General features: G+C 60.3%; 2 protein-coding genes across 4 annotated transcripts; both read right to left on the minus strand.

Annotated features, from left to right (window-relative positions):
* Positions 1-1,244: 1,244 nt before the first annotated feature.
* On the minus strand, positions 1,245-13,420 carry MAP4K2 (mitogen-activated protein kinase kinase kinase kinase 2). Of its 2 annotated transcripts, XM_042905209.1 has the most exons (32): positions 13,286-13,420; positions 13,104-13,161; positions 12,809-12,899; positions 12,658-12,722; positions 12,296-12,351; positions 11,920-11,967; positions 11,791-11,833; positions 11,319-11,391; positions 11,094-11,225; positions 10,951-11,013; positions 10,492-10,573; positions 10,294-10,401; positions 9,815-9,893; positions 9,629-9,687; positions 9,084-9,127; positions 8,962-9,000; positions 8,835-8,868; positions 8,635-8,740; positions 8,466-8,554; positions 8,351-8,392; positions 8,169-8,253; positions 7,996-8,075; positions 7,837-7,897; positions 7,633-7,750; positions 3,699-3,757; positions 3,515-3,618; positions 3,241-3,418; positions 2,536-2,604; positions 2,313-2,399; positions 2,004-2,074; positions 1,849-1,904; positions 1,245-1,744 (listed from the first exon to the last, which is right to left on the minus strand). In XM_042905209.1, the coding sequence occupies exons 1-32, from the start codon at positions 13,379-13,381 to the stop codon at positions 1,657-1,659; spliced, it is 2,463 nt and encodes an 820-aa protein (XP_042761143.1). In that variant the 5' UTR covers positions 13,382-13,420; the 3' UTR covers positions 1,245-1,656. The 2 variants fall into 2 exon arrangements, with proteins under 2 accessions (XP_042761143.1, XP_042761144.1); XM_042905210.1 differs by lacking the exons at positions 1,245-1,744; positions 1,849-1,904; positions 2,004-2,074; positions 2,313-2,399; positions 2,536-2,604 and adding an exon at positions 2,827-3,122.
* Positions 13,421-13,816: 396 nt separating this feature from the next.
* On the minus strand, positions 13,817-20,395 carry MEN1 (menin 1). 2 transcript variants are annotated; one of them, XM_042906262.1, is made up of 10 exons: positions 20,206-20,395; positions 19,356-19,816; positions 18,173-18,381; positions 17,846-17,974; positions 17,531-17,571; positions 17,370-17,457; positions 16,546-16,682; positions 16,013-16,148; positions 15,372-15,536; positions 13,817-15,167 (listed from the first exon to the last, which is right to left on the minus strand). In XM_042906262.1, coding segments are annotated over exons 1-10 (1,851 nt in total). In that variant the 5' UTR covers positions 20,208-20,395; the 3' UTR covers positions 13,817-14,684. The 2 variants fall into 2 exon arrangements, with proteins under 2 accessions (XP_042762196.1, XP_042762197.1); XM_042906263.1 differs by having other exon boundaries at positions 20,194-20,394.
* Positions 20,396-25,021: the final 4,626 nt, after the last annotated feature.

Genomic DNA, 25,021 nt, shown 5'->3' on the forward strand with positions numbered 1-25,021 from the left:
TCAGCCAAGAAACCCCAGGACTGGGCTCTGTGGGAGAGTGGACAAGGGGACACTCTGACGACCTGGGATCACCCTGGGCTCCTGGCAGGGGCACTAGGGACTGGGCTGCTGCAAGCTCTTCACATAAGGTGCCATCTACCCCCGCCCCCCGCCGCCCATTTGTATCCGTTTATCAAATACCAGCAACCCAACCTGGTAGAGAAGTTCTTAATTCAAACAGCTGCCTTGTCTACCAGAAGAAAAATAATTGGGCCTTTGCTCAAGCTCTGGCCCCAGACCCAAGGCCTCCTCGCCCTATGCACCCATGGTCTTGTGTGCGTACCTGTCCTCTCCTTCCAGGCCAGCTGCCGTCCTACCGCTTTGACCTCACCTGGCCAAAGGCTCTGGTCAAAAGCAGCCTGGTCAGTGCCTGAGACAAAGGGAGGGCTCCCTGGCCTGAGGGCACGGAGCCCTCCAAGAGGGAAAAGTGGGAGAGTGACACGGCAAAGCGCAAAGCACAAGGTCAGCCACGGGCAGACAGACATACCCTCGAGATACCCTCCCTTCCCTGGGGGCTGGTCCACACCTTGGGAGTGACCCCTCTGTGAGCCCGGGGTCTAGCACTGGGAAGGCTGACTGGGAATACTTGCTAAATGGACACAGGCTGATCTTCCCGGAGCCTAGTCTGACGCTGGAGTCCATATTTAGCGGCCCTGGTCTGACGGAACACACCTGAGCAGCAGGTGGGAGGCAGGGACGCAGCCCCGGGCCTGGGCAGGGGATCCAGATCAGGACAGGCTGTGTCCAGAAACCAAAGCCTCGCTGGCACAGGGTGGAGCTGCCAGTGGCTGGCCCTCCCTGGGTGCTGGCTGCCTGGTGAGATCCCAGAGGGGGCAGGAGTGCCCGGGGATGAGAGTCCCTTTGTTCAGCCTGCCTCCCCCAACTGCATATTCCTCGGCCATAAAAGAGGCCTCATATTACAAAGCTGAGGGCTCATCCTGAGCAGGGAGCCCTGGAAGACAGTGCCCCTAGGAGGCCTTTCGGGGCCACTGGCCTCTCCACCACCTCTGCCTGGCTGCCCCCTAAGGGAACCGCCAGAGAGCACTGGTGGCCCACCCTTGCATGGGGCACCCATAGCACCTGCTGCCACAGAAAGATGTGCTGGAGGGAAGGAGGGAGGGAGGGCGGGAGGAGGGAGAGGAAGCCTCCCCAGTCCTCCTCCTCAGCTCTCCCCCCCAACCCCCGACAAAGAGGGATCAGTGGAGTAAAATCAAACGAGCTTTAATACCAATATAGTCTCTCTTTTAAATACCGTGTTCCCCAGGACAGGGGGCAGGGGCAGGCTCTTGGCAAGAAGAATGGAAAAGAAACGTGGAACAAAATGGAATGGATCGCCCGGGCCTGCTCCCACCCTGCCCGGGGCCCCTGTCACAGGGCCCGGGTTGCCCACGGGGCTAGGGGAGGGGACAGCAGCTTCCTCTGGTCCAGTTATCGCAGGGGCCCCGGGGTGGGCTCCCCTCCCCTCCACAGCCCCGAAACTCTTCTCAGAATTATTTCTGCCCTTCAGCCCAGCAGAGCCTGGGCCTCTCGGATCCGGGAGGCGCCACTGCCTAAAGGGGAATGCCGCTAAGGCCTGGGGGCGGGACGGCGGAATGCCACCGGCCAGACCTGACCCTCTCAGTAACTGCTCTGATGGCCCGTGAGGATGTAGAGGTTGCTGTGAGCCCCGGGGTTGTCGGTGGGAATGCTCTCAAGGATGATATCTCTGGAGGGGAGACAGAACCGGAGGTGAGCAAGGCAGGGGCCTGAGGCCTGTGCGCATGTCCATACGGCCTCAGGGGCCTCTAAAGGGGAGGCACCCCGTCTTACCTGTGGGCCCCGAGCACTCGAAAGATCCTTGTCTCGTCTGTGATCTCCTGAGTCACCTGGGAAGGAAAGGGACTCTGAGGCCACCCCAGCAGGTCTTCTCCTAAGAGGTGGGGACAGATAGGTCAGGGGAGGCCAGGTTCCCGGGTTCCGCTCACCTCGTTGGTGTCCAGGCTTCGGCCTTGCATACCGTGGCTCCAGAAGGCCAGCACGCTGTCCTGCAGGCACACTAGGGGGAATCCAGCTGCCATGAGCCCTGCACCTGCCCTGAGGACACTGGGGCTCCCCCAGCCACGCCCTGGGCCCACACCTGGGCCACAGAGGTCCTCACAGACCGCGGTGGCCCTTGAGAGGGGCTGTGGCACCTGCCTCCTCGTCCCACCCCCAGCCCCAGGCCCCTGGGCCACACCACCTGCTCCAGGCTGGGGATATCCGCCCCCCCCACCCTGTCGTCATCTGTCACTCACCCACAGTCTCAATGGGGAAGTCAAAGGTCAGCACAGGCGCCAGTGTGGCCGTGGGCTCACCCAGAAGGTTCACAATCCTCACGCAGCCTGCGCAGGGAGAGGGCTGGTGGTGGGTGGGGACCAGGTGGTTCCCTTCTGGGGGGGCAGACCCCCACTCACAAGGCTTCCCTCGCCTCCCCTAACCCCCTGCACTGCCCCCAACCCTGACCTCAGGGGCACTCACGGTCAAAGCAGACTAGGACTGTGTCCCTGTCCACCTGGATCACCTGCTGGGCTGTGCCCGGGAGCCCCTCTGCAGGCAGACAAGGGAGACACGGCCTGGCTGAGCCACCAGCCCCGCTCTGGCCCCAAGAGGAAGACGTGGCGGACAGCTAGAGCCAGCTGTCCCCACAACCACACTTCAACCCCCCAGCAGCCCCACTGGGTTCCCGCACGGCACGGCTGGGGAACTGAGGCTCAGAGTAGCAAAGTGGCCCGCCTGCAGGCGCACAGAGGCAGGGGTGAGTCCCAGGGAGCCGGAGGGGGGGGGGGGGCGGGGGCGGGGAGGAGGGCAGGGTGTCCGGAGTCAGGAGAAGCACGCCGTGTGACTCCATCACTGTGGGACCACAAATCTCTGAGCCTCAGTTCCCTCATTTGTAACACAGGCATGACGATGCCTACCTTGCGGGCCGTCGTGAGGCCTAAGAATGACACAGCTCGTGTCTGAGGCCCCTGCAGCGGTGGGTTTTCTTAGCTGCTGAGCCCTTTGGTCTAATGCAATCTTTTACAGAAGCCCAGCTGAAGGGAGGCTGGTCTCCGTGGAGCCATACGCCGCAGGGGACACGCAATCTCTCTCTCTCGCCAACTGTCTAGCTCTCTGTCCCACACACACACACACACACACACACACACACACACACACATACACACAAAGGGCCCTCCCGCTCACCAGGTGGTACGAGGACGTCAGGCGTCAGACCGGCCTCCAGGGGCAGGACATGGAACAGAACTCGGCAGCCGGGCCCCTCGGGGCCCTCAGCCCCCACACACACCTGCGGCAGCTCCTTCCCGTCCAGTACCAGTGGCTCCAGCATCCCCGCCGGGCTGGGCAAGGGGCTGGAGAAGTTCTGGGGGCGGCAGGGGTGCTCAGGTCTCGCCCCAGGCCCACCACCCCCACCCCGGGGGCGGGGGGGAGCCCGCGGCCTCACCCGCCCGCCCCACACCTTCAGCAGCAGGAACTTCTGCAGCGGCTCGTACCACTGCAGCAGGAGGAGGCTGGCGGGCAGGGCGGCCAGCAGGAAGGTGCTGCCCGTGTAGGGGTTCCGCACTGTGAGAGAGGCGGGCAGTGGGTCCCGGGCTGTGCCCGTGACCCCAGCCCTCCCCGGCCCCACCCGGCCCAGCTCTTACCCACACGACACTGCAGGCAGCCTTTGGTGTCTGGGATCTTGGTGGACAGGGCAAAGCGCCTGCAGGGGCGACAACCAGGACACGCGTCATGGGTGCCATCCGTGGCCGAGGCCCCACGGAGCCCTGAGAAATGGGGACTATCGCTTTCCTGCCCCTGGAGGTGAGAAGCCGAAGCTCAGAGAGGCAGAGCAATGTGCCTGGGTGACGCAGCTGTGGAGGGCACAGGAGCAGAAGCCGGCCCCGTGGCTCTAGCACCCACCTCCACAGCCTGCAGTGTCTCTGTTCAGTCCACGGGTTTGGATCACAGAAGTACCTTTCACTGTGCAACTTTGGGCAAGTCGCGTAACCTCCCCCCTGCCTCAACTTCCACATCCGTAGAATGGTGGGGGGGGGGGCGGGTAACAGTGGCACCGACCTCAGGGGGTCACAGTAAGGATTAAATGAGTTAACACAGGGGCACCTGGATGGCTCAGTCGGTTGAGCGTCCGACTCTTGATTTTGGCTCCTAGGGTTGTGGGATCGAGCCCCGCGTCAGGCTCCACGCTGAGCATAGAGCCTCCCTCCCTCCCTCCCTCTCTCTCTCTCTCTCTCTCTCCCCCCCCCCTGCCTCTGCTCCTCTCCCTCCATCATACTCTCTCTCTAATTTAAAAAACAAAAACAAAAAACAAGTGAATACAGGAGAAGGGTTTACCGCAGAGCCTGGCACTCAGAATACTCTCACAAAGGGCTTTCATTCTGAATTCTTACTTTCCCTCCTATTTCCAGTCATCGAAAATCCTTTTCAGGTGAAAGCAAGGTATACATGAAGAAATGAATGGAGAAACGAGAGCGTGGAGGGGTGGGGAGCTGCTGGAGACTCCAGCCCTGCTAGGCTGCCAGAGCACTCACGGCAGTCCCCGCTACACATGTCCTGTGTCACAGAAAGGCAGGGAGGCCCGGGGAGATTAAGACTTGCAAGAAAACCGCAAACAAACGGCTGGGCCTGCCCTCTCCCTGCCCTGCCCTCCTCCCTCCCCCCCCCCCCCCCCCACTGCCTCAGCTGAAGCTACACCAACAGGGACCAGCAGGGGGGGGCCTGCCTTGGAGGCAGAGGAGAGGTGGAGTCTTTGCTCTGCTTACCGGCTGTCCCCCAAGCCCTCAGGGGACCTTCTGAGCCTGTTTCTTCCTCTGGGGGACAGGGCTACATGTCCGCAGCCCTGCCACCTTCTCCCAGCGGCCCGTCTAGGCCCTCTGCCAGCAGGGGGACCCCGCCGAGGCGGCCCGTGCCCGTCTCTCCCCGTCCCTCTGTCCTCACTCTACTCTCTTCCCCAACCGGCCTTTGGATGGGACAGAGGCGCATATTTTTGTATTTGTTTTCTTTTCTGCAGACAACTCTGGCTCTCTGCTCTTTACGTTCGAAGTGGACACTGCGATTCTGTAGTTTCCCAGACACACACCCAAAGCTGCCAGGGACTCGCTGGTGTGCTGACAGGCCTGTTTCCTGCAGGTCCTGGGACAAAGCAGAGGTTTGCTGGGGGACTGAGCTCAGGAAGCCCTAGGGCCACAGGGCTCCAGATGCCGTGTGAGTGAGCTTGCTCCAGGAAGGGCCGGCGCCCCGGGCTTCCCAGCTGGGCGTAGCCACTGGCCTGTCCCTACCGGCTCCCGCCACCCACCTGGGCAGGGGGACGTCTAAGCCCACAGCCCAGACCCCTCCTCGAATTCAGTCTCACCTAGCCCACGGCCAACGAAGGCCCCGCTTACGCACCTTAAACGCCACGTGACAACACTGAGTCCTGCTCCAGCCACGCCTGATGACGGCTCTATTCACCCAGGCCAACAACCCTGGACTCCTCCCTGACTCCTCTTTCTCTCCCATCCACCAACTGTCGGGAAATCCTGCTGATTCAACTTCCAAAATGAAATCCGAACCTAGCCGCTTTTCAGCTCCTTCCCTTCTACCCGGGCCCACGCCACCACCGTCACCTCTCACCTGATGATCACAATAACCTCCGGGCAGGCTTCCCTGCTTTCCCCTCACCCCTTCAATCTTTCCTCAGCACAGCGGCTAGAGGGATCGCCTGAAAACCTCAGTCCGTGTGACTCTTCTGCAGTGGCGCTCAGGCTGCTCTGAGTCAAAACCAAAAGCCTCACCGTGGCTACCGGGCCCTCCCAGATCATCTTCCCCATGCTCCATCCATCTGGCTACACCAGTCTCCTTGCCTTCCTCAAACAGGCCAGGCCTGTTCCTGCCCCAGGGCCTTTGCACTGCCCCCACCCCCACCCTGAGATGCTTTCCCCAGAGGTAACAACAAGGCTTGCTCTGAGCCTCTACTCACATGGCCTTCCTGACCACCCTGTTTAAAACCCCAATCCAGGCCCCACCCCTCCTGGCCCTCCTTATCCCTGCTCTTCTGCATGTACTACCTTCCCCTCTGTGCACCCCAGAGCACCTTTCTTACGTCGGTCGTTTGCTGTCGGTCTCCCGTGACGAGAAAGTCTGGGGAAGAGGAGAGAACCCTAGTTCACAGAGTCCCCCAGGCACATACTAGGTACTCAGTGGATACTCGCTGAATGACTAAAAAGGGACTCTGTCTCAGACGTCCCCCTGGACACCTCATAAAACACACGACATCAGCCGCTCCCCTGAGGTCTCCCGGTCCCTCCTTCTCCCTCCTGCTCACTCCAGTCAGGCCCCAGATCCCGTCAGCCCCACTTTCTGAAGAGGGTTCAAGTCTGTCCGCCCTGCAGCCTAAGCCCCACTGCCTCAGGCCACAGCGCAGCCCTCCTCTCCAAGTGCCCTCTCGCCGGCCGCCCCCTCCAATCCATTGTTGCCGCCGTCGGCACAGCCGGCAGATGGCTCTAGCCTTCATCGGTCTGACGGGCCCCTCTCTCTTGACCCCTAGGACTAGGAGACAGCACGTGACCCCGGCCTGGCCCCCCCCCCCCCCCCCCCCCCCCCGAGCTCCTCATCCCATGGCCACAGCCACAGGCTCATAAGTGGGCATGAACCTAAGCTAGACCAAAGAGAACTGGTCCCCGGACTTTGTGGGAATTTCTTGGAAGCAGGGATTCTAGCACCGTAGGGCTGTTAGCTAATGCAACGCTGGCCTGGAACCGTGGGCATCCATCAGAGGAGAGGAAAGCCTACCTGAGAACGAAGGGGACAGAGGACAGCAGAGCCAAGAGACGCGGGCAGATTTCTGGCGAGGCCATGGAAGCCTGGATCCAGCTGGACCTGAAGCTAACCCTTCTCCTGAACTTTCAGTCACGTGAACCACTAACCGCCCTTCCGTGCTTAAGTCAGTGAGTTGCCTTGCCCGCTACGGAAAGAGTCCTGATCGACATACAGAGGGATCCTTCTAAAATGCTCGCGGTGCCGCGGCCAGTTGAACCAAACCCAGATCCTGGGCCTGGCCTCGAAGGCAGGGCTCTGCCAGCCATGCAGCTTCCTCTCGGGCTGCTCCCCCAGGTCACCCACGTGCATTGGCACGTTCTCTCCCCCCACCCCAACCCCCCCCCCCCCCGAAGGCGGTTCTTTAATTCATCTGCCTGGAAACCCACTGGGCACTTTCCGACTGCAGGCCCTCGTGTGGCTGGCCCCTCAGAGGCCCCTGCGCCCCTCCTGGCTCTCCCTCTGGGTCACTGAGGGGGGCCAGGGGCTGACTGTCAAAGATGCATTTGGTTTGTTGTCTCCAAGCCCTGCCTACGACCAGGCACACAGCAAGTGCGCCCCACCCTAACAAGCACGGCTGCCACACTGTGGTCCCCTTGCTTTCCAACAGGCCTGAGAGCAAGGGAAGGAGGCACCGACGCTGATGGACGAGGAAACTGGGCTCAGAGAGGCAAAGTGACACGCCTGAGGTCACCAGTCCCGTGCAGGGCCCTATTCGACCCTGGCTCTGCCCCTCTGCCTCCCCCCGCTGCCCACCCCGCTGCACCCCCCCGGGTCCCCGACCTGGGGATGATGCGCTGCGTGAGGCGGTTGGTGGGGATGGAGAGGGGAACCTGTTGCTGTAGTCGTCGCTGCTCAAACAGGCCGGGGAGGTCGTGCGCCCAGATGTGCGTGGATTTCCCTGCCGGGGAGGGACAGAGGGGCTCAGAGAGTGTCGGCGGGCAGGGTGCAGGCCCCGGGCCCTGCCCGCCCCGCCCCGCCCCGTACCTGAGAGTGACAGCAGCACGTTGTTCACGCAGTAGAGCCAGGTGCAGCGGTGTGAGATCAGCTAGGGGCCGCAGAGCGGACAGACGGACAGACGGACGGGGAGTCAGCCCCCCAAGCCCCCCCAAGGCCCTCTCCCCTCCAAAGCCAGCCGGGCCTCACCTTCTCCAGTGTATCCTCGTGCAGTTCATGCAGGTTGAGGGTGTAGATGCCTTCCTCGGCCCCCACCACCAGAAACTGGTCTGCGGGTTTGGGTACAGGGTCAGAGGTCAGTCACGCCCCCTGGCCCAAGCTGCGGGGTCCCAGGCTCCTGCTTCCTCCCTGCCCCAGCCTACCGCGGGTGACAGGGTGAATCCAGGTGACCGCAGCGTGGATCCGCAGGGGGCAGCCATTGAAGACCTTGGAGAAGCAGGCGCCCATCTGGGGAGAAGGCAGGAGGCTGGTGAAGAAGATGGGGGGAGAGGGGGCAGCAGGCAGGGGGGCTTCAGGGTGGCAGGGCCGCGGGACCGACACTTACATGCACCTTGGGGGTGGGGGGGAGCCCGTGGCAGGATGATCTCTGGAAGGGAGGGAAGAAGTCAGGGCCGAGGCGACAGCCCCAGCCTCCCAGCCCGTCTGGAGCACCCCCTCACCTCAGGATCGTCCCTGTGCTTCATGGTGGCCCAGGCAGTGGGGAGCAGTGGGGGGCTGTTAGGGCCTGGGAGAGGTGGGGGTGGGGTTCCTGCAGGCACAGAAGGGCTGTGAATTCCAGCTCTAGCCCCGCCCTGAGCCTATCTCCTGGTCCCCCAGGCTCGGACTCACCCAGGGGGCTGGACAGAGGGTCTTCAGCTGGAGGCTCAGCAGGGGGTGGCCCCAAGAAGGGGGCCCGCTTGATGGTTCCCATGGCATCGTCTGGGGAGTCCAGCTCCTGGCAGGAGAGTCAGGGGACCGAGCCTGGCTGCTAGGGGGTCACCGGTAACCCACCCCCACTGCACCCTCTCTGGCCCTCCCCCACTCCATACCTGGAGTTCTGAGGCTGGTCGGATGGTCAGGCTCCTGTCGGGGACGAACCAGAGGGACATAAGGCGTGAGATGTGACCAGGCCCCGGGTCCAGCTGCCCCCCCACCCTTTCGAGCCCAGCCCCTCACCTTTCCTCCAGGGCCTCCTCGACTGACTGTAGCAGGCTCCTGGGCAGGAGGGGATGAGGTCAGAGGCCAGCCTTTTCTGCTGCCCCTCCCCCTTCCCTGTAGCCTCCCTCTCCCTCACTCACCCACTCAGCTCCTCCTTTCCCAGCAGCGTCCACTCCTCCTCCCACTGCGGGGAAACCGAGTCAGAAAGACCAAAAGAGAGTCAGAGACAAGAGAGGCAATGTGGGCGGGTGATGGAGAGACTGTGGGAAGGACAGGACGCACAGACAGAAAATGACACGGAAATAGGCGAGAGAATTGTGAGCGAGGGGGACAGCGAGAGGCAGAGAAACTACGCAAGAGGAGGACTGACAGCCAGAGAAGGGGACGGAGAGGCGCAAGGGCAAGAGGTAGAGTCGGACGACCAGGCTCGGATGCAGACGCGGCAGAGAGCTGGAGGAGAGGCTCGGGGTCTGTGACAGGCCCGCGTGTTAGAAAGGCATGGTCCCTGTGCCCGGGAAGCAGTCCCCCTCCCCCTGCACCGCCTTCGCTGTCTTGGGTGGGACAAGCCTGCTTGCACAGGGCTTTCCACGGCCAGAGGACCAGGCTGCTGCTGCTTCAGGAATCTGAGACGCCCCCCCCTGCACCCCTGCCATGCCCCCGCCCCCCCCCCGCAACAGACCCTCACCGGCTCGTTCAGTGGGTCCGTTTCCTTCCTGCGCGGGGCACCAAATTTCACCTGGTGAACTGGGGGGCCCAGGGTACCCGAGTTAGGAAGGTGGGCTCCCGACCGACCCCAACACTCACACCAAATGCCCACACCCAGCCCCCCACCCCACCAAATCCACAGACACAGTCCTCCCAGCAGACTCACACTGGATCTCTGAGGGGGTCCTCTCGGCCGGGCCGTGCTGACCCCGGGAGTGAATGGTGTCTGGGAACACGTCATAAGCCTAAGAGAGAACGCAAACAGCCGACACACACACACCCAGCCTGGAAGCGCTCTCTGCACACGGATGGGTTTTGTTTTCACAACCCTCTGAGACGATCCCAAGATTAAATGGCACCCTCGTTTTCAAAGATGAGAAAACCGACCCAGACAGGCAAGTGGCTGGCCAGAGATCACACGGGTCAGGTCAGCCTGAACCAAGGGTGGGGAATTTATCAGGTGGGAGGTATGGGGGGGGGGTGGGGGCAAGATGGGCCCAGGGAAGACTTCGAATGGGCGGGCTTGCCTGGAGGAAAGTTCTCGGTGCTGGCAACATTTAAGTTAAAGGGCCCTGACTCATACCGCCTCCACACTTCTTACCACCCGACCAGGCCAGGACCCATTCCCCAGCTCTGCTCACTCACCTCGAGATCACAGTCCTCAGGGGAAGGGGTTCCGAGGTGGGGGTCATTGGCTTTGTCCAGCAGCTGTGTGAGGAGAGCCCGAGGGAGCTGCTGGGTTGTGAACGGGTGCTGCAAGATTGAGGGGGGCACAGGTTGGTTCCTGACCTCCAGGGCCCTGCTTTCAAGCATCCAGGCTCCTGCCCTGCCCCTGCCTCCCACCTGCAGAAGCTTCTCTGCCGTTGGCCTCTTCTTGGGGTTCTTGGTCAAGGCTAGCTTGAGGAAGTGGTGGAAATTCTGGGTCCTAGTGGGCACAAGAGCCCCCCCGCCCCCAGACCCAGGTTAGCCCTCACGTGCAGCATCCTGCCAGCTGCCCCCTGCCACCGCTCCAGAGGAGGGAGTCTGCTCTAGGAAGGAGCCGGCCCGAGGCCAAGGGCGGCTGGCCTAAGCAATGCTGCGTCGTGACACGGCAGCGCCCCCCATCATTAACCGTCTGCCCTTCCTCCCGACCCAGGCTGGGTCCCCCGACCCAGAGGCAGGGCTCAAGCCCCTCCGGCAGATGGTCCACAAAGGCTGAGAGGGCGGGGCTCCGCAGGCTGTGCCCTGGGAGTTGGCAGAAGGCTCTCCGCCCCCATGGAGACTGCTGGAAAGGAGGCCCCAGCAGGGGGTGTGGGCCCTCACCAGCGAGTCTTGTCTCGCAGCCTGGGCGGCTGGAAGCTACTCTTCGACATGAGCATCAGGGCCCTGTGGAGAGCACGAGGTCAGGGGACGAGGTCAGCAGGGCCCTCGAGGTCAGGCGAGGGGCAAGTAAGTGTTCAGCGGACCTCATGGGGTGCAGATGGAAAAGAGGGGGCTGCAGCTCGCCCAGCTCGATGGCGGTGATGCCCAGGGCCCAGACGTCACATAGCTCGTTGTAGCCTCCTTTGCGTTCCACGGCGGCCACCTCCGGGGCCATCCTAGAGGCAGGGTCACAGATGGGATGGCCAGGTGCCCCACCTGTGGCGCCCGCCCCCCTCCCCCACCCCCCCCAGCCCAAGGCACAGCCTCACCAGTAAGGAGTCCCAATGAAAGATCTCCTCTTAGCCACAGATGCTGTCAGCTCGCCTGCCACCCCAAAGTCGGCTGCGGGGAGAGAGAGCTACTCCCATCCGCCCACTGGCTACCACTCCCCACCCACCTCCAGGGCTCAGGCTCGGAATGCACCTGAAGGGTTCAGAGAGCAGGTGGCCCAGGTTCAGCCACAACTGCCACAGGTCCCAGGCAAGGCCAGGTCCCCCTCCGGGAGGGGTCAACCACCTTCTATCCCTGACCAAGTGCGCGGTCCCAGGTTAGAATCCATAAAGACCCAACCACATCCAACTTCTGGCAGGGAAGGAGGGCTCGTCTACTGTCTCAACGGGGAAACCGAGGGTTAAGTGGTAAAGTGACTTGCTCAAGGACACCCAGCACCTGAACGCAGACTCTAAGCCTCCACGAGCTCCCACAGAACCCTCACCCTGATTGTTTCCCCGGGGTACTGACCCAGCTTGACATCTCCCTGGAGGGTGAGGAGAAGATTGGCTCCCTGTGGGAATGGAGGAGAGAGAATCCCGTCTGGTGCCCCCAAGAGCCTCCTCCTGCCTCCCACGATGCCCTGGGCCAGACCCCTACCTTGATGTCTCTGTGGATCTTCCCCTGAGAATGCAAGTGGTGTAGCCCCTGGGGACAAAAAGGAGCTCCTGAGAGCAGCCACCCAGCACTATCCCACCTCTCCTGAACCCCCTCTCAGGACTGGGGCCCCCCACCCAAGCAGCTTCCTCCTCCCCTCTCCCCAAACAGGAAGTGGCTGAGCCAAGAGGGAAATGTGCTGCTTCCGGCAACAGGGCTGGGGCCCCTTTCCCCCCAGGACCCACAGCCCCTCGGGCCAGCCCTGCCTGAAGTACTCCACCCACCCCCGCACTCCCCCCCACCCCCCACAGGGCAGCCAGTCTCCCTGCCCGTAACTCCTGGGGACTAGGAACGTGAACAGCCTTATGGGCCCAGCTACCTTCAGTGCCTCCCGGCAGACATAGGCAATCTGTCGTTCCTCCAGGGGCCCGGTGGCTGAAATGGAAGGAGTGAAGGCTGGCATGGAGGTCTGGAGGAGATGCTGACCTTGCCAGGCCACCCTGTGTGGGGGAAGCAGCAGGCACTGCTGGGTGAAAGAGGTGTTGTCCTTATCCCCTCCCTGTACAGTCTGGGATTCAGAGCCCAGAAAAGGACACCATTTCTGTCAAGGTCACACAGCCAGTTAGGAGTGGAGAAGGGCCTAGCTCCAGGACCCCAGCTCTCCTCTCCTGCCCCATGTTGGGGAAGAGGGAGTTGGGGAAAGGCTTGTGGCCCTCTGGGGCCTGGAGTCCTGGCCCTCACCGTGGTATATCTCCTGCAGGGACCCCCCTCCGCAGAACTCCATGCAGATCCACAAGCGGTCATTCCTGCGAGGGCACAGAACCTGGGTGAGCACGTGGCAAGGCCACATGGGGGCTGCCTGAGGGTAGGCAAGGGGATAAAACAGCCTCACCTGAGGTAGCTGCCAATGTAGGCCACCACATTGGGGTGACGGCACTCACGCAGGATGGTGATTTCCTGCTGGAGGGAGCTGGTGTCGTCCCCTGGGGAGCACAGGGCATCATGGGGGGAGGGCGCATGGGGGTTGCTCTAACTCGGTGCCCTCATCTGCAAAATGGGCATATCCGGGCCAGACAGATCCCAAGTGACAGCACCTCCTGGGGCCTGTCTCTCAGGGGGTCAACTCTCAGCGCCACCAGGCGCTATGCCCTCCCACCAGCGCAGAGGCCCTGCCTCCAGGCCCTCACCTGGGTCTACCTTGACTATCTTGACCGCGGCCAGTTCGGACGTGACCGTGTCTCGGGCCTGCAGGGGCGGAGGAGGTGAAGCGGGATGAGGAGGGGGCGGGGCTGGGGGCTGGATCCCGCGGTAGTGCGCAGAGCCTGCACCCTCCTCGCCGCTCTCCCGCCCGTCCGGTTGCCCGGCGCACCTTGTAGACGTCGCCATAGGTCCCGGCCCCCACGCGCTGCAGCAGCTCGAAGCGGTCCCGCGGATCCTGCAGCGACACGTCCCGCAGCAGCGCCATTGCCCGGCGCCGGGCGGGCCGGCGGGCGGGCGGTCGTGAGCTGCGGAGCCGCGGAGCCGGCGCGGGGCGGCGCGGGGCGGGGTGGGGCGGGGCAGCACCGCCGGGGCGGGCGCGGGTGGCTCCGAGGCCGAGGAGGCGGGGCCGGGGCCCGGGGCGGGGCCAGAGGGGGATGCCCCGCCGCCCCACCGGGAGGCGGCGCCCGCGGGACAGGCACTCCGAGGCGAGGGGAAGCCCCGAGGCCGGGCGGAGCCGACCGGGGCCGAGGGATCAGGCCAGCGGCATCTCCTCCCTTCCCCCCTCCCGCCACCCCCCCCCGCCCTCCCCGCCCGGTTCCCCTGCTCCCTACAGGTGGGGAGCCCGAAGGCCAGAAGGCAGTGGGGAGAGGGGGCACTCCTCATCCCACCCGCGCCGCCCGCAATTCCCCAGATGAAACACGGACGTGTACTTTTTTTTTTTTTACAAAATGTATTCATCTTCCTTGAAACTGAAAAATAAATCTATGTACAAAACAGGAAGAGATCAGGCTCCCCTCACCCACTCGCAAACCCCTGCAGATTTCCTCCAGAGTCCCTTGAGGCGGGCTGGACCTCGGGGAGGTTCCCAGAGGGTCGGAAAGAGGTCTGCTCTGATCTGCGGCCAGTTTGGTCAGGAAGGGGGCGGGGCTCAGGATTCACAGGCCGGAGACTGCGTCTCGTGTCCCAGACTCGCAGGATAGAGGGGAGGAAGCTAGAATTTCCAAACTCTGAAAGTTGAAGTTCTTTTGGGTGTGTGTGTGGGGGGGGGGGGGGGGGGGGGTTGGGTTCCCAAGGGATGGAATCCTGAAGCGCGGAAATGTACTACTACTAGAGGCTGAGCCGAGTCCCAGGTCTCCGGGTTGGAGGCGGGTCCTGTGCTTCTTGGGTGTAGGGCTGGGAGCAACCGGGAGCAACCCTGGTCTGGCCTAAGGTTAGAGCCTCGGTTCTGAGGTGGGGCCTGTTTCCAGTGCTTGGACCTTTAAGGATTAATGATGGAGCTCAAAGTGAGGTTCCCATTGGCCGTCTGGGATTCTGGGGGATGGGATCTATATTCCAATGGCGGGCAGAGCCCTGGAGTAGTCTGTACTCCGAGAACTTGCAGCCTGGGTTCCGGGTGGGGGTGGGGCTCGGAGGACCGGCTTAGGCCACCTCGCGCCCCCCCCCCCCCCCCCCCCGCGGAGGCAGGGCTCAGGGGGCGGGGAGGGGGGGGTGTCTGGTGTGGGGCCTCCCTCCGGGACTGAGCGCCCCCTTCCCCCCACCACAAGGGTTGACAGGGAGTCTGGGGTGGCTCAGAGGCCTTTGCGCTGGCGCTTGAGGAAGGAAAGAGTGTAGTCGCTAGGTGTAGACACCTTCTGCTTCTTCATCTGCACTTGCGACTGCGCCGTGAGCTGCAGCTTGATGGCGCTCGAGTTGATCTTGGTGGCCACCAGCAGCTCCTTCATGCCCTTCATCTTCTCGCTCTGGAAAGTGAGCACCGGCCCCTCGGGTGGTGGCGACGCTGCGGGCGCAGGGGCTGGAGCCGCGCTGCCTCCTTCTGGGCCGCGGGCAGTGCCCGGGACTGTCCCTGGGGGTTTCCGCGGGGGTCCCGACGTCGCACCCTGGCCGGAGCCCGGGCCCTTGTCCAGCGCCGGTTTCTTAGGCGGCGGCGGCTCCTCTGGCTTGGACTCACGCCGCGGGCCTCGCCGCCGTCCTTCCCGGGCTTCCTCGCCCCACAGCTCTTCCGCCTCGGCCGCCTCGGCCTCGCGGCTCACTATGCGCACCTTCTGCCGCACCTGGGCAGGGAGGAACGCGGAGGGGAGGTTGCAGGCCAGTGGCCGGAACCCCAGGCCCAGCCTCGGCCATCGCGTCACCGGGCCTCAGTCTCATCTGCACCCAAAGGGGACAAGCAAACCCTCTTCAGGACCTCAAAGGTTCTGACTCGGTGGCTGCCGTCCCCCCCTGACCTCTCCCAGCATCCCCGTGCAGCTCCCCCTCACCTGCCCCTCAAATCGGCCTAGGGACTGCACGAGGAAGGTGGCCCAGCCCACGTGCAGCACGGGCGTGGGGCTGCCCTCTTCCCATTTGCAGATGCCATCATAGAATCGCAGCAGGTGGGCGAAGCACTCTGGATCCTGGAGGGCGGAACTCTGGCTCTGGGCACCCTGGGCACGGGGAAAGGAGGGCACAGGTCAGACCCACTTCATCACCCCTTATCACAGGGCATGGACGGGGCCCCCTGCTTGGGCAAAGAGCCCTGGCTTCAAACGAGGAGAGCATAGGGGAAAAGAACTCTTAGAATCTCTTTCCTTTTATAAAACCAGTCCTTAGCCAGGGTGTGGGGGGAGAAACATCCCTTCCCTATATCCCACCCCCTCAATTGAATGAGGGGCACTGGCCATGAAAGAGATGGGCTTCCACCCCATTTACCTGAAGCCACAGGGGAAGAAACCCCTAAAATACCCCCAGTTCCCTCACACCCGGGCCCAGGACCTCAGCTACTGCAGAAGAGAATGTAGCTCCCCGTGCTGGGCCACCTCCCCCTCGCGGGCCCGTCCCATGCAGCAGTCCCCGGGTCCTGTGACGGGCAGCCCTGCTCAGGTGGCCAAGGGAACACAGGCCAGAGCTCTTAGCTCTTCACCTGGGTCTGCTCCCCCGGCCGCTCCTCGCCGGCCTCCAGCAGGCTAGCTGCCTCCTTCAGCAGGTTGGGGATGACATCATTAGCTACTTCGAAGAACTCCTTGTAGATCTCCTCGTCCTCGCGGCAGTAGTTGTAGCTGTAGAGCAGGAGGGCACGGTGGGGTCTTGGTCATGGCAGGGACCCCCGGGGACCTGGTGAGCGGTTGGGGTCTTTACCCGGAAATGGTGGTATCTGTGTCAGCCCAGAGCAAGAGGAAGAGGAAGGAGGGGGGTCACGGGCTGGGGGGGGGGGGGTGCTGATTCTATTGCTGGATGTCAGTGGTTGGAAATCGGGAGGACAGGGGAGGCAGGGAAAGGTGTGAGGTGCTCATCAGAGGTCCCAGCCTCCCGGGTGATGGTGGCCTTGGCTGCCTGGGGACCGGATGGAAAGCGGATAGGGCTTGGGACCCAGGCCTCACTCCTGAATGAGGTGGGTTGGAAATGAGGCAGAAGGGGACGAAAGGCCGGGCTGAGGCCCTGTCGGGGGATCCTCACTCCTGGATGACAGTGGCCGTGTCAGCCCAGGCCTGCAGGGCTTCGCGCACGTTGCGGTTGCGACAGTGGTAGCCAGCCAGGTACATGTAGGGGTAGATGTGCTCATCCCGGTAGTAGGTCTTGGCCGAGGCAATGCCCTGGGGACAGAGCAGAAGGATCTCAGAGAGGCAGCCCCAGTTGCCCTGGATGGCACAGATCCTTTTGGGTCACACCCGGAAGGAACAATAGGAAGATCCCAGAGAGTTCCACCTCCGATCTCCCTTCCACCACCTTCTATCCTCTCTACCAGACGCTCCTCCCTAGAGTCTGCAGGACTGCCTGCTGAGGCCTGGGTCACACTGTGGTGGGCAGGGACGCTCACAGAACTGGGCCTAGGAAAAGGGAGGGGCCCGCCCTCCAAGCTCCGGGCACATCCATTTTCCCAGGCTTCCCACACACTCCTACACACACACCAAAGCCTTCTAAGCCCGGCCCAACGTCCGTCCTGTGCCCCGCCCCCACAGAATTAACACCCCCTCCTCAGTGCTCCCACCACATGTGACCTCTGTTACGCTCTAGGACAACGAGAGGCAGCAGAAAAAGCAGGGCTTAAGGAAGAAACTCGGGCCCTATCACCCCCAGGCCGGGAACCCAGAACACCCCTCAGAGAGCCCTGACTGCACCGAATATGCACGTAATAAACACAAAATGGGGAACGGATGGGTGACCGCTCCCAGTACACACAAAGTTCCTCTCTCCTCACCCACCACCTCCCAGTCCCCAGGGAGAAGGGGACCCCAGCCGCTGCTGGGCTTCCCTTCTGTACCCGCCTGAGACATCCCCACCTTGTGGTAGAGGGTGAGTGGGTCTGGTCGGCCAGGGGTGGGTTCCAGTTCCTCCAGATCTGCCAGGTTCCCCAGCGCCATGGGGTACCTGGGAAAGGGTCATGAGTCCAGGCTGCCTCCCAGCCCCCTGAGGCCCAGCCTGGCCACTTTCCCCTACTGACCTTTCCAGATGTCCCAGGTCGTAGAGCAGCCAGAGCAGCTTCTAAGGGCCGAAGAGGAGAGGTGTGAGCTTGGGGGGGGGTGGTGAGGAGGGCCTCAGTCTACCAGGCAGATGTGACTTCCAGCAGGGACCTCCCACCAGGTGGGAGGCAGCCCCTTCTTGGGGCCGAAGCCCTTTCGTGTCTCCGTTCTACTCTCCCAAGAGCCCCGGGGAAGGCCAGGCCCGGAAGTGTCAACCCGTGTCACCAAAGGGGAAGCTGGAGCTGAGGAAGGGGAGGGCAGGTGCCCCCGCCCGAGGCCCCACGGGCCGCCCTCACCTGCTGCAGCTGCAGCAGTTCCAGGGAGTCGGTGTGCAGGTCAATGGAAGGGTTGATGGCACACACCATAAATGCCACCTCCATCTTGCGGTCGCAGCGCATGTACGATCCTTTCAGGTACAGCCAGCTCTTGGGAGAGGACAAGACCAGATGTCTCGTGATGGCTCACCGGTGCCTACTCCCGGGACCGACGGCCAGAAATGGGGCGCTCCCCTTCGTGGCATACACAGGTGGTGACAGGGAGAGGGGAGTACGGCCCGAGAGAGCGGAGCCTCTCGGGGGGGCTTGGGCGAGGAGAGCGTGAAGGGGAGGGGGTGGGGACAGTACCCGCTCGGCCACACCCGCGTTGACCGTCTGGCCCCTGCGATCCTCGTTGCCCTTGCCGTGCCAGGTGACCTCAGCTGTCTGTTCTCCGTTGGGCCCAAACACTACCCAGGCGTGGTCCTCAGACAGGGCGAGGTGGACATCCCGGAGACCCAGAGCCTGGCAGGCCCCCACCACGGCAAAGGCCACACCAGAACTGTCCAGTTTAGTGCCTGTGGAAGGGGAAGTAATGAAAGAGGGTCCTCTGAGCTCTGCCCCGGTGGGGGTGGGGGGGGGGGGGGGGGAAGGGGAGGCGGGGGGAAGGGGCCACGCAGTGATGCACGCTCCCCCACCTCCAAGCCTGTGCACAAATCTTAGATGCTTCTGCCCATCAATTCTCAATCCCTTTCCTCCTATGTGTTCGAAGCCTTCCCCTCGCCCCCCCTTACATCCCCCAGTAAGAGAGCTTCTTGGCTTTCACATAGCTCCACCCAGCCTTTGAGCTGGTTCCTTCTCCTTCTCTGCACCCGTTATGATAATTCAGGGGTTTCCTTGTTTTATTGTGCCTATTGGGTTAAAACAGGGACAGCAAAAACAAGACCCTCTGGCCGATGTTCTTTCTTCCCACCCCCACTGGTAGATATTCCTAATCTCTCTCTGTATTCTTCCTGCTTGGCTCAAAAGCAGCCACCGGTCCCTTCTCAACATGGCACTCCAGGACCCGACCGCCAGTCAACTGGGCCTGGAGCAAAGACGAGAGTTCTTTGCAAGCCCTGAGGGTTAAGCTTCTTGAGGTGAAGGCCCTCCCTCATCTGTTCGCTTTCACTTAAGCGTCTCAGATGGACCAAGATGTAGGCTCCTCACTCTCCAAATCCGCTGCTGCCCTTTGCGCCTCACACTGAGCCGAGGGACTCGTGCAGCTGCTCAATGGCAGGGGTGGGGGTGCTGAGGAGGCCGAGGGTGGATTCATGCCTGGAGAGCAAGCGGCTGGGGTCCAGTCCCAGCCCTGCCGTTCTGTGGCACGCCATTTCCCTTGTCTGGGCTTTAGTTTCCCTAGCTGCACACAGGGTAGTAATAACACCCGCCCCACCTCCCAAGGCTTACAGGTCTTAAAGGGCTCTGCAAACCATACAGGGCCGTGAAGAGGTGGGCTAAGGTTCCCAGGTGAGACGGGATCCTGGCCCTTTGCCACCTGTCGGGCTCCAACCTGTGATGAAGCTGAAGAGGGACTGGATGTGGGCCCGATCCTTGAAGTAGGAGCGGCTGAGGCTGTTCCAGATGACATCGGAGACCTTCTTCACCAGTTCTCGGCTGGAGACACCCCCCTCTCGCGGGTAGAGAGACAGGTCGACGGCGCCACGGATCTGGGCGGTGAAGCGGGCATACAGCGCGGCGATGATGGACAGGTCGGCCACGGGGAAGTAGGTAAGGCCGCCAGGAGGGTCGGGCGCGGGGCTGGGCTGGAAGGTGAGCTCGGGCACATTGGTGGGGATGACGCGGTTGACAGCTAGGAAATGCTCCACGAAGCCCAGTACCAAGGACAGGAGCACCAGGTCCGGTTCCTCTCGGCCCAGCTCGGCAGCGAACAGGCGCACCACGTCGTCGATGGAGCGCAGCGGGAACAGCGTCTTCTGGGCGGCCTTCAGCCCCATGGCGGCGGGCCTCGGCCTGCGGGAGAGAAGGAGGAGGGAGGGTCGGGCGGGCACGACCGGGGAGCCCCCTCCCAGGCTCGGCTAAGGTTCCACACCCCCACCTCGTACACTCTCTTACTTCCCCGCCCCCCTGGCCCTCCGCTCATTTGTTTCCCCTCTTCCGTCGGAGACCCCCTCAGCTGAGGCTGGAAGGGCCTCCTCGTCCCCCACAACCCCAGGAGCCGCGGCCCCGATGGGTGTGCGCCCCTAAAACCCCGCTGAGCACCCTCCACGGCCGCCCCGCCCCCTCCCTACGACCGTACCCCCGGGCACCCAGAGTCCGTCCGGAGGGCGCCCCTAGCCCAAGCCCCCCAAATGCCAAGAAGAGTCCTGGCCTGGGTCCCCCGCGCCCACCTCCGCGCTTACATCCCACACAAGGCACCACGGCGCCCGCCGCCTGGAGCCTGCTGGGAAATGGAGTTCCGCCCCTTGGGCCGCACGGCCTGCCGGGAAGTGGAGTCCCGGGCCCTCTCCCGGCCCCGCCGCGTCTTGAAATGGTGGCCGGGCCGGGCAGTCCGCAGTGGTTTATGGGAGTGGTAGTCCCGCCGCTCCGGGCTCCCCGGAGGTAGGTGAAGAGTGGAGCCTGCGCCACCCCCCTGAGATCCTCAGGGATTGGTCACTCCATTTCACGCCCTCCAGGTAGGCCGTGGAACCGCGGTGCATTCTGGGAGATGTAGTCCGGGGCGTGACCAGGCGTTCCGCAGGCGGTCGCTGCGCTGAGGTTGTCACGTGTCGTCAAGATGCGAGGAAAACCGGTACTTTGAAATACTGACACGGAGTCCTGTGTGTCGAGCCACTTTAGTTGAATTTTTATCAGTATGCATCAACACGAAAATGTGTGTCCTCGATGTCTAGCAATTCTTCCCTAGCTCTGCTCTTTACTTTTTATTTTTAAATGTTTATCTATCTTTGAGAGGGAGAGACGGACAGAGCACGAGTGGGGGGAGAAGCAGAGACAGAGGGAGACACACAACATGAAGCAGGCTCCAGGCCCCTAACTGTCAGCACAGAGCCCGATGCGGGGCTCGAACCCACGAACTGTGAGATCATGACCTGAGCTGAAGTCGGATACTTAGCCGACTGAGCCACCCAGTTCTGCTCTTGAGAAACTGTAACACATCTGCCAAGAAGAACATCTAAAGCACCATTATCGTTATTTGTCATAGGGCAAAAGAAGAGTGAGGTTGCTGGATGCATCCCAAAATAGATCTTCAGAGCAGATCCTTGAGGGAAAATACTACAGAACAATAGGGATGATAAGATAATATTTGTATTAAGAACATTTTAAAACTAAAAAAAAAAAAAAAAGAAAGAACATTTTAAAACTTCAAAACAATACTAATTCCTCCAGAGTCATCCGTGAATCTTTCTTATTCATTCAGCAAACAGATTTTTGGTGCCTGTGGGCCAGGCACTCAGTCCTAGGCACTGGCTATGTAGCAGTGAGTAAAACAGATCAAATTCCTGCCCGACTTCACCTCTGTGGGTATTTCCCCCCCGAATCCATAAGCTTAGCCTAATCGTGAGAAAACATCTGGCAAATCCAGACTGAGGGACATTCTACAAAATACCTGACCAGTACTCTTCAAAAGTGTCAAAGTCATCGGGGCACCTGGGTGGCTCAGTCGGTTGAGCTTCCCACTTCGGCTCGGGTCATGATCTCACGGTCTGTGAGTTCGAGCCCCGCGTCGGGCTCTGTGCTGACAGCTTGGAGCCTGCTTGGGAGTCTCTCTTCCCTCCCTTGTTCTCTGCCCCTCCCCTACTCTCTCTCTCTCAAAATAAACACTTAAAAAACACACACACACACAAAACGGGGCACCCGGGAACCCTACTGGTGAAATTTTAAATAAAGTCTATAGCTTCCTTCATGGTTTTTATCAGTTAGGTTTGATCGATGCGTCTCGATTGTGGCAGAGGTTAACATTAGGCGGAGCTGGGCCAAGAGTGGCTGGGGATGACGTCACCACTGACTGAGTTCTGGGATACTTCGTCATACGGAGATTAGGAGACCAGGAGGAACCAGCAGAGGAGATTGGCCAGACAGGTAGGAAGCGAACCAGACCAGCAGCCGTGCAGAAGACCGTGCACCGAGGCAGAGGTGGGGACTGACAGTGTTAGACGCCGTTCGTAGGTCAGCAAGCTGAGCCTGCCAAGACTGACTGGATTTGGCTCAGGGCAAACTCCTGAAGGCCACACGAAGAGCAGTTTGGGGAGCAAAAGCCTGAAGTTACTGGGCTTAAGAAAAACGAGAGGAAAGAAATTGGAGACGGTGCCAATCCTCAACTCTTTCAGGGAGCTTTGTGGCACAGACAGGAGAAAAACAAGATGGCAGCCGGGGGGGGTGGGGAGGGAAGGGGGTCAAAGGAGGGTGTTGTGTCATCGTTGTCGTTGTTATACGTAACCAGTATTTTTTTTTTTTTTAAATAACTTATTGTCAAGTTAGCTAACATCCAGGGTGGGCAGTGTAGTCTTGGCTTCGGGAGTGGATTCCCATGATTCATCACTTACGTACAACACCCAGCGCTCATCCCCACAAGTGCCCTCCTCAGTGCCCATCACCATTTTCCCCACCCTCCCACCCCCATCAACCCTCAGTGTGTTCTCTCTTTCTGTTAAAATATTTTTTTAAAGTTTATTTGTTTTGAGAGAGACAGAGACAGCATGAGGGGGGGGAGGGGCAGAGAGAGAGGGAGAGAGAGAGAATCCTAAGCAGGCCCCGTGCTGTCAGCACAGAGCCTGACGCGGGGCTCAAACCCCCAAGACCGTGAGATCATGACCTGAGCCGAAACCAAGAGTCGGCTGCTTAACTGACTGAGCCACCCAGGTGTCCCTGTTCTCTGTCTTTAAGAGCCTTTTATGGTTTGCCTCCCTCCCTGTTTGTAACTTATTTTTCCTTCCCTTCCCCTATGGTCTTCTGTTAAGTTTCTCAAATTCCACATATGAGTGAAAACATATGTTATCTGTTTTTTTCTGACCGGCTTTCTTCACTCAGCATGATACCTTCCAGTTCCATCACGTTGTCGCAAATGGAAAGATTTCATCATTTTTCATCACCGAGTAGTATTCCATTTTATATATATGCCACATCTTTACCCATTCACCAGTTGATGGACATTTGGGCTCTTTCCAGAAGTCGGCTATTGTTGAAAGCGCTGCTATAAACATTGGGGTACGTGTGCCCCTACGAATCAGCACTCCTGTATCCTCTGGATAAATTCCTAGGAGTGCAATTGCCGAGTCATAGGGTAGTTCTATTTTTAATTTTTTGAGGGACCTCCACACTGTTTTCCAGAGCGGCCGCACCAGTTTGCATTCCCACCGACAGTGCAAGAGGGTTCCCGTTTCTCCGCATCCTCGCCAGCGTCTGTTGTTTCCTAAGTGGTTCATTTTAGCCACTCTGACCCGCGTGAGGTGGTATCTCAGTGTGGTTTTGATTTGTCTTTCCCTGATGATGAGTGACGTTGAGCATCTTTTCATGTGTCAGTTGGCCATCCGGATGTCTTCTTTGGAAAAGTGTCCGTTCATGTCTTCTGCCCCTTTCTTCACTGGATTATATGGTTTTCGGGGGTGGGGTTTGGTTAAGTTCTTTACAGATTTTTTGCAACGAACGCTTTATCCCGTATGTCGTTTGCAAACATCCTCTCCCATTCGTCGGTTGTCTTTCAGTTTTGTCGATTGTTTCCCTTGCTGTGCAGCAGCTTTTTATCTTGACGAGGTCCCAATAGGTCCTTTTGTGGTGTTGTTCTTTAAGAGGAGGGAATTGCAGGACGTGTTCTGATGGTCCTGAGGCAGGAGTGAGACAGGGAGCCAGGTGTGAGCGTGAGGGCACAGAGGGCAAGAGCTTCCCGCCAAGGGCATGAAGGGTCCCGAGGCGCTCACTTGATTTCCACCGATGGAAGCAAGGAGGCTGGCGGAGGGTGGTCCCTCTTGATGTCTGCCAGTACATATGTACAGATCTATATGGCACCCATCGCCATAACCTAACCTTATGGGGAGAAGGGAGAGAGTCAAAAGGGAACTCACCTCTAATTTACAAAAAAAAAAAAACAAAACAAAAACAAGTATTGTAATTAAAATTGATTTAAAATAGCATCAGCTATGTAATATTCTTTTTTAAAATATTCTTTATTTTTGAGAGAGAGAGAGCGTGAATTGGTGGGGGAGGGCAGAGACCGAGGGGGACAGAGGCTCCAAAGCGGGCTCTGCACTGACAGCAGTGAGCCCGACGTGGGGCTCGAACTCACGAACCATAGTCGGACACTCAACTGACCGAGCCTCCCAGGTGCCCCATCTAGGTAATATTCTTGACAAAAAAGTTAAATATGAATTTCAGGGGGAACCATCAGACAGATGCAAATCACAGGCCGTCGTACAAAATAACTGGCCTGGACCCTTAAGAGAATGTTAATATCAGGGAGGCAACAAAAACAAGGCGGCCAGTTGCTCCTCCTTAAAGGAAATTGAGCCCGGACGACCAAATGCGACATGTGATCCAGGATTAAATCCTCGATTTTTTGAAAAGTCCATAAAGAACATTTATGCCACGGTTGTACCATGAACCGAGCGGCTTAAACAACAGAAATGTCTTGTCTGTCCTTCTGGAGTTTGCACGGCTGAGGTCAAGGTATGGGCAGGGCTGCTTCCCTCTGAGGCTGTGAGGGGAATCTGGTCCAGACCTCTCCCCAGCTGCTGGGGGTTTGCTGGCAACCTTTGGGGGTCCTCGCCTTGTGGAAACATCACCCTGATCTCTGTCTGCATCATCACGTGGTCCTCTCCCTGTGTGTGTGTGTCTGTGCCCAAGCTTCCCCTTTTTTAATTAGAAAAGTTTGTATTTTAAATAAACTCTGTGTTCAACGTTGGGCTCAAATTCACAACCCCAAGATCAAGAGTTGTACACTCTAGGGGCGCCTAGGTGGCTTCGTCAGTTAAGTGTCCGACTTTGGCTCAGGTCATGATCTCACAGTCTGTGAGTTCGAGCCCCACGTCAGGCTCTGTGCTGACAGCTCGGAGCCTGGAGCCTGCTTCGGATTCTGTCTCCCTCTCTCTCTCTGTTCCTCCCCTCTCTCACACTGTCATTCTCTCTCTGTCTCTGTCTCTCTCTCAAAAGTAAAGATTAAAAAAAAAAAAGAAGAATTGCATACTTTACTGCCTGAGCCAGCTAGGCAGCCCCAGCTTCCCCCCT

Source organism: Panthera leo, chromosome D1, assembly GCF_018350215.1.
Source record: "Panthera leo isolate Ple1 chromosome D1, P.leo_Ple1_pat1.1, whole genome shotgun sequence".
Lineage (NCBI taxonomy): Eukaryota > Metazoa > Chordata > Mammalia > Carnivora > Felidae > Panthera > Panthera leo.

Bases quoted from the DNA above. Each gene is read 5' to 3' on its own strand.
- MAP4K2 (XM_042905209.1), bottom strand. From the start codon at position 13,381: ATGGCGCTGCTGCGGGACGTGTCGCTGCAGGATCCGCGGGACCGCTTC. The intron at 3,619-3,698 runs GTAAGAGCTGGG...CCTCTCTCACAG, and splicing joins CTGCCTGCAGTGTCGTGTGG to TGCGGAACCCCTACACGGGC. The intron at 1,905-2,003 runs GTGAGCGGAACC...TTTCCTTCCCAG, and splicing joins GAAGCCTGGACACCAACGAG to GTGACTCAGGAGATCACAGA.
- MEN1 (XM_042906262.1), bottom strand. The intron at 17,458-17,530 runs GTCAGTAGGGGA...ACCCTTTCCCAG, and splicing joins GACCTGGGACATCTGGAAAG to GTACCCCATGGCGCTGGGGA. The intron at 15,168-15,371 runs GTGAGGGGGAGC...CTCCCTGCCCAG, and splicing joins TAGGCCGATTTGAGGGGCAG to GTGCGGCAGAAGGTGCGCAT.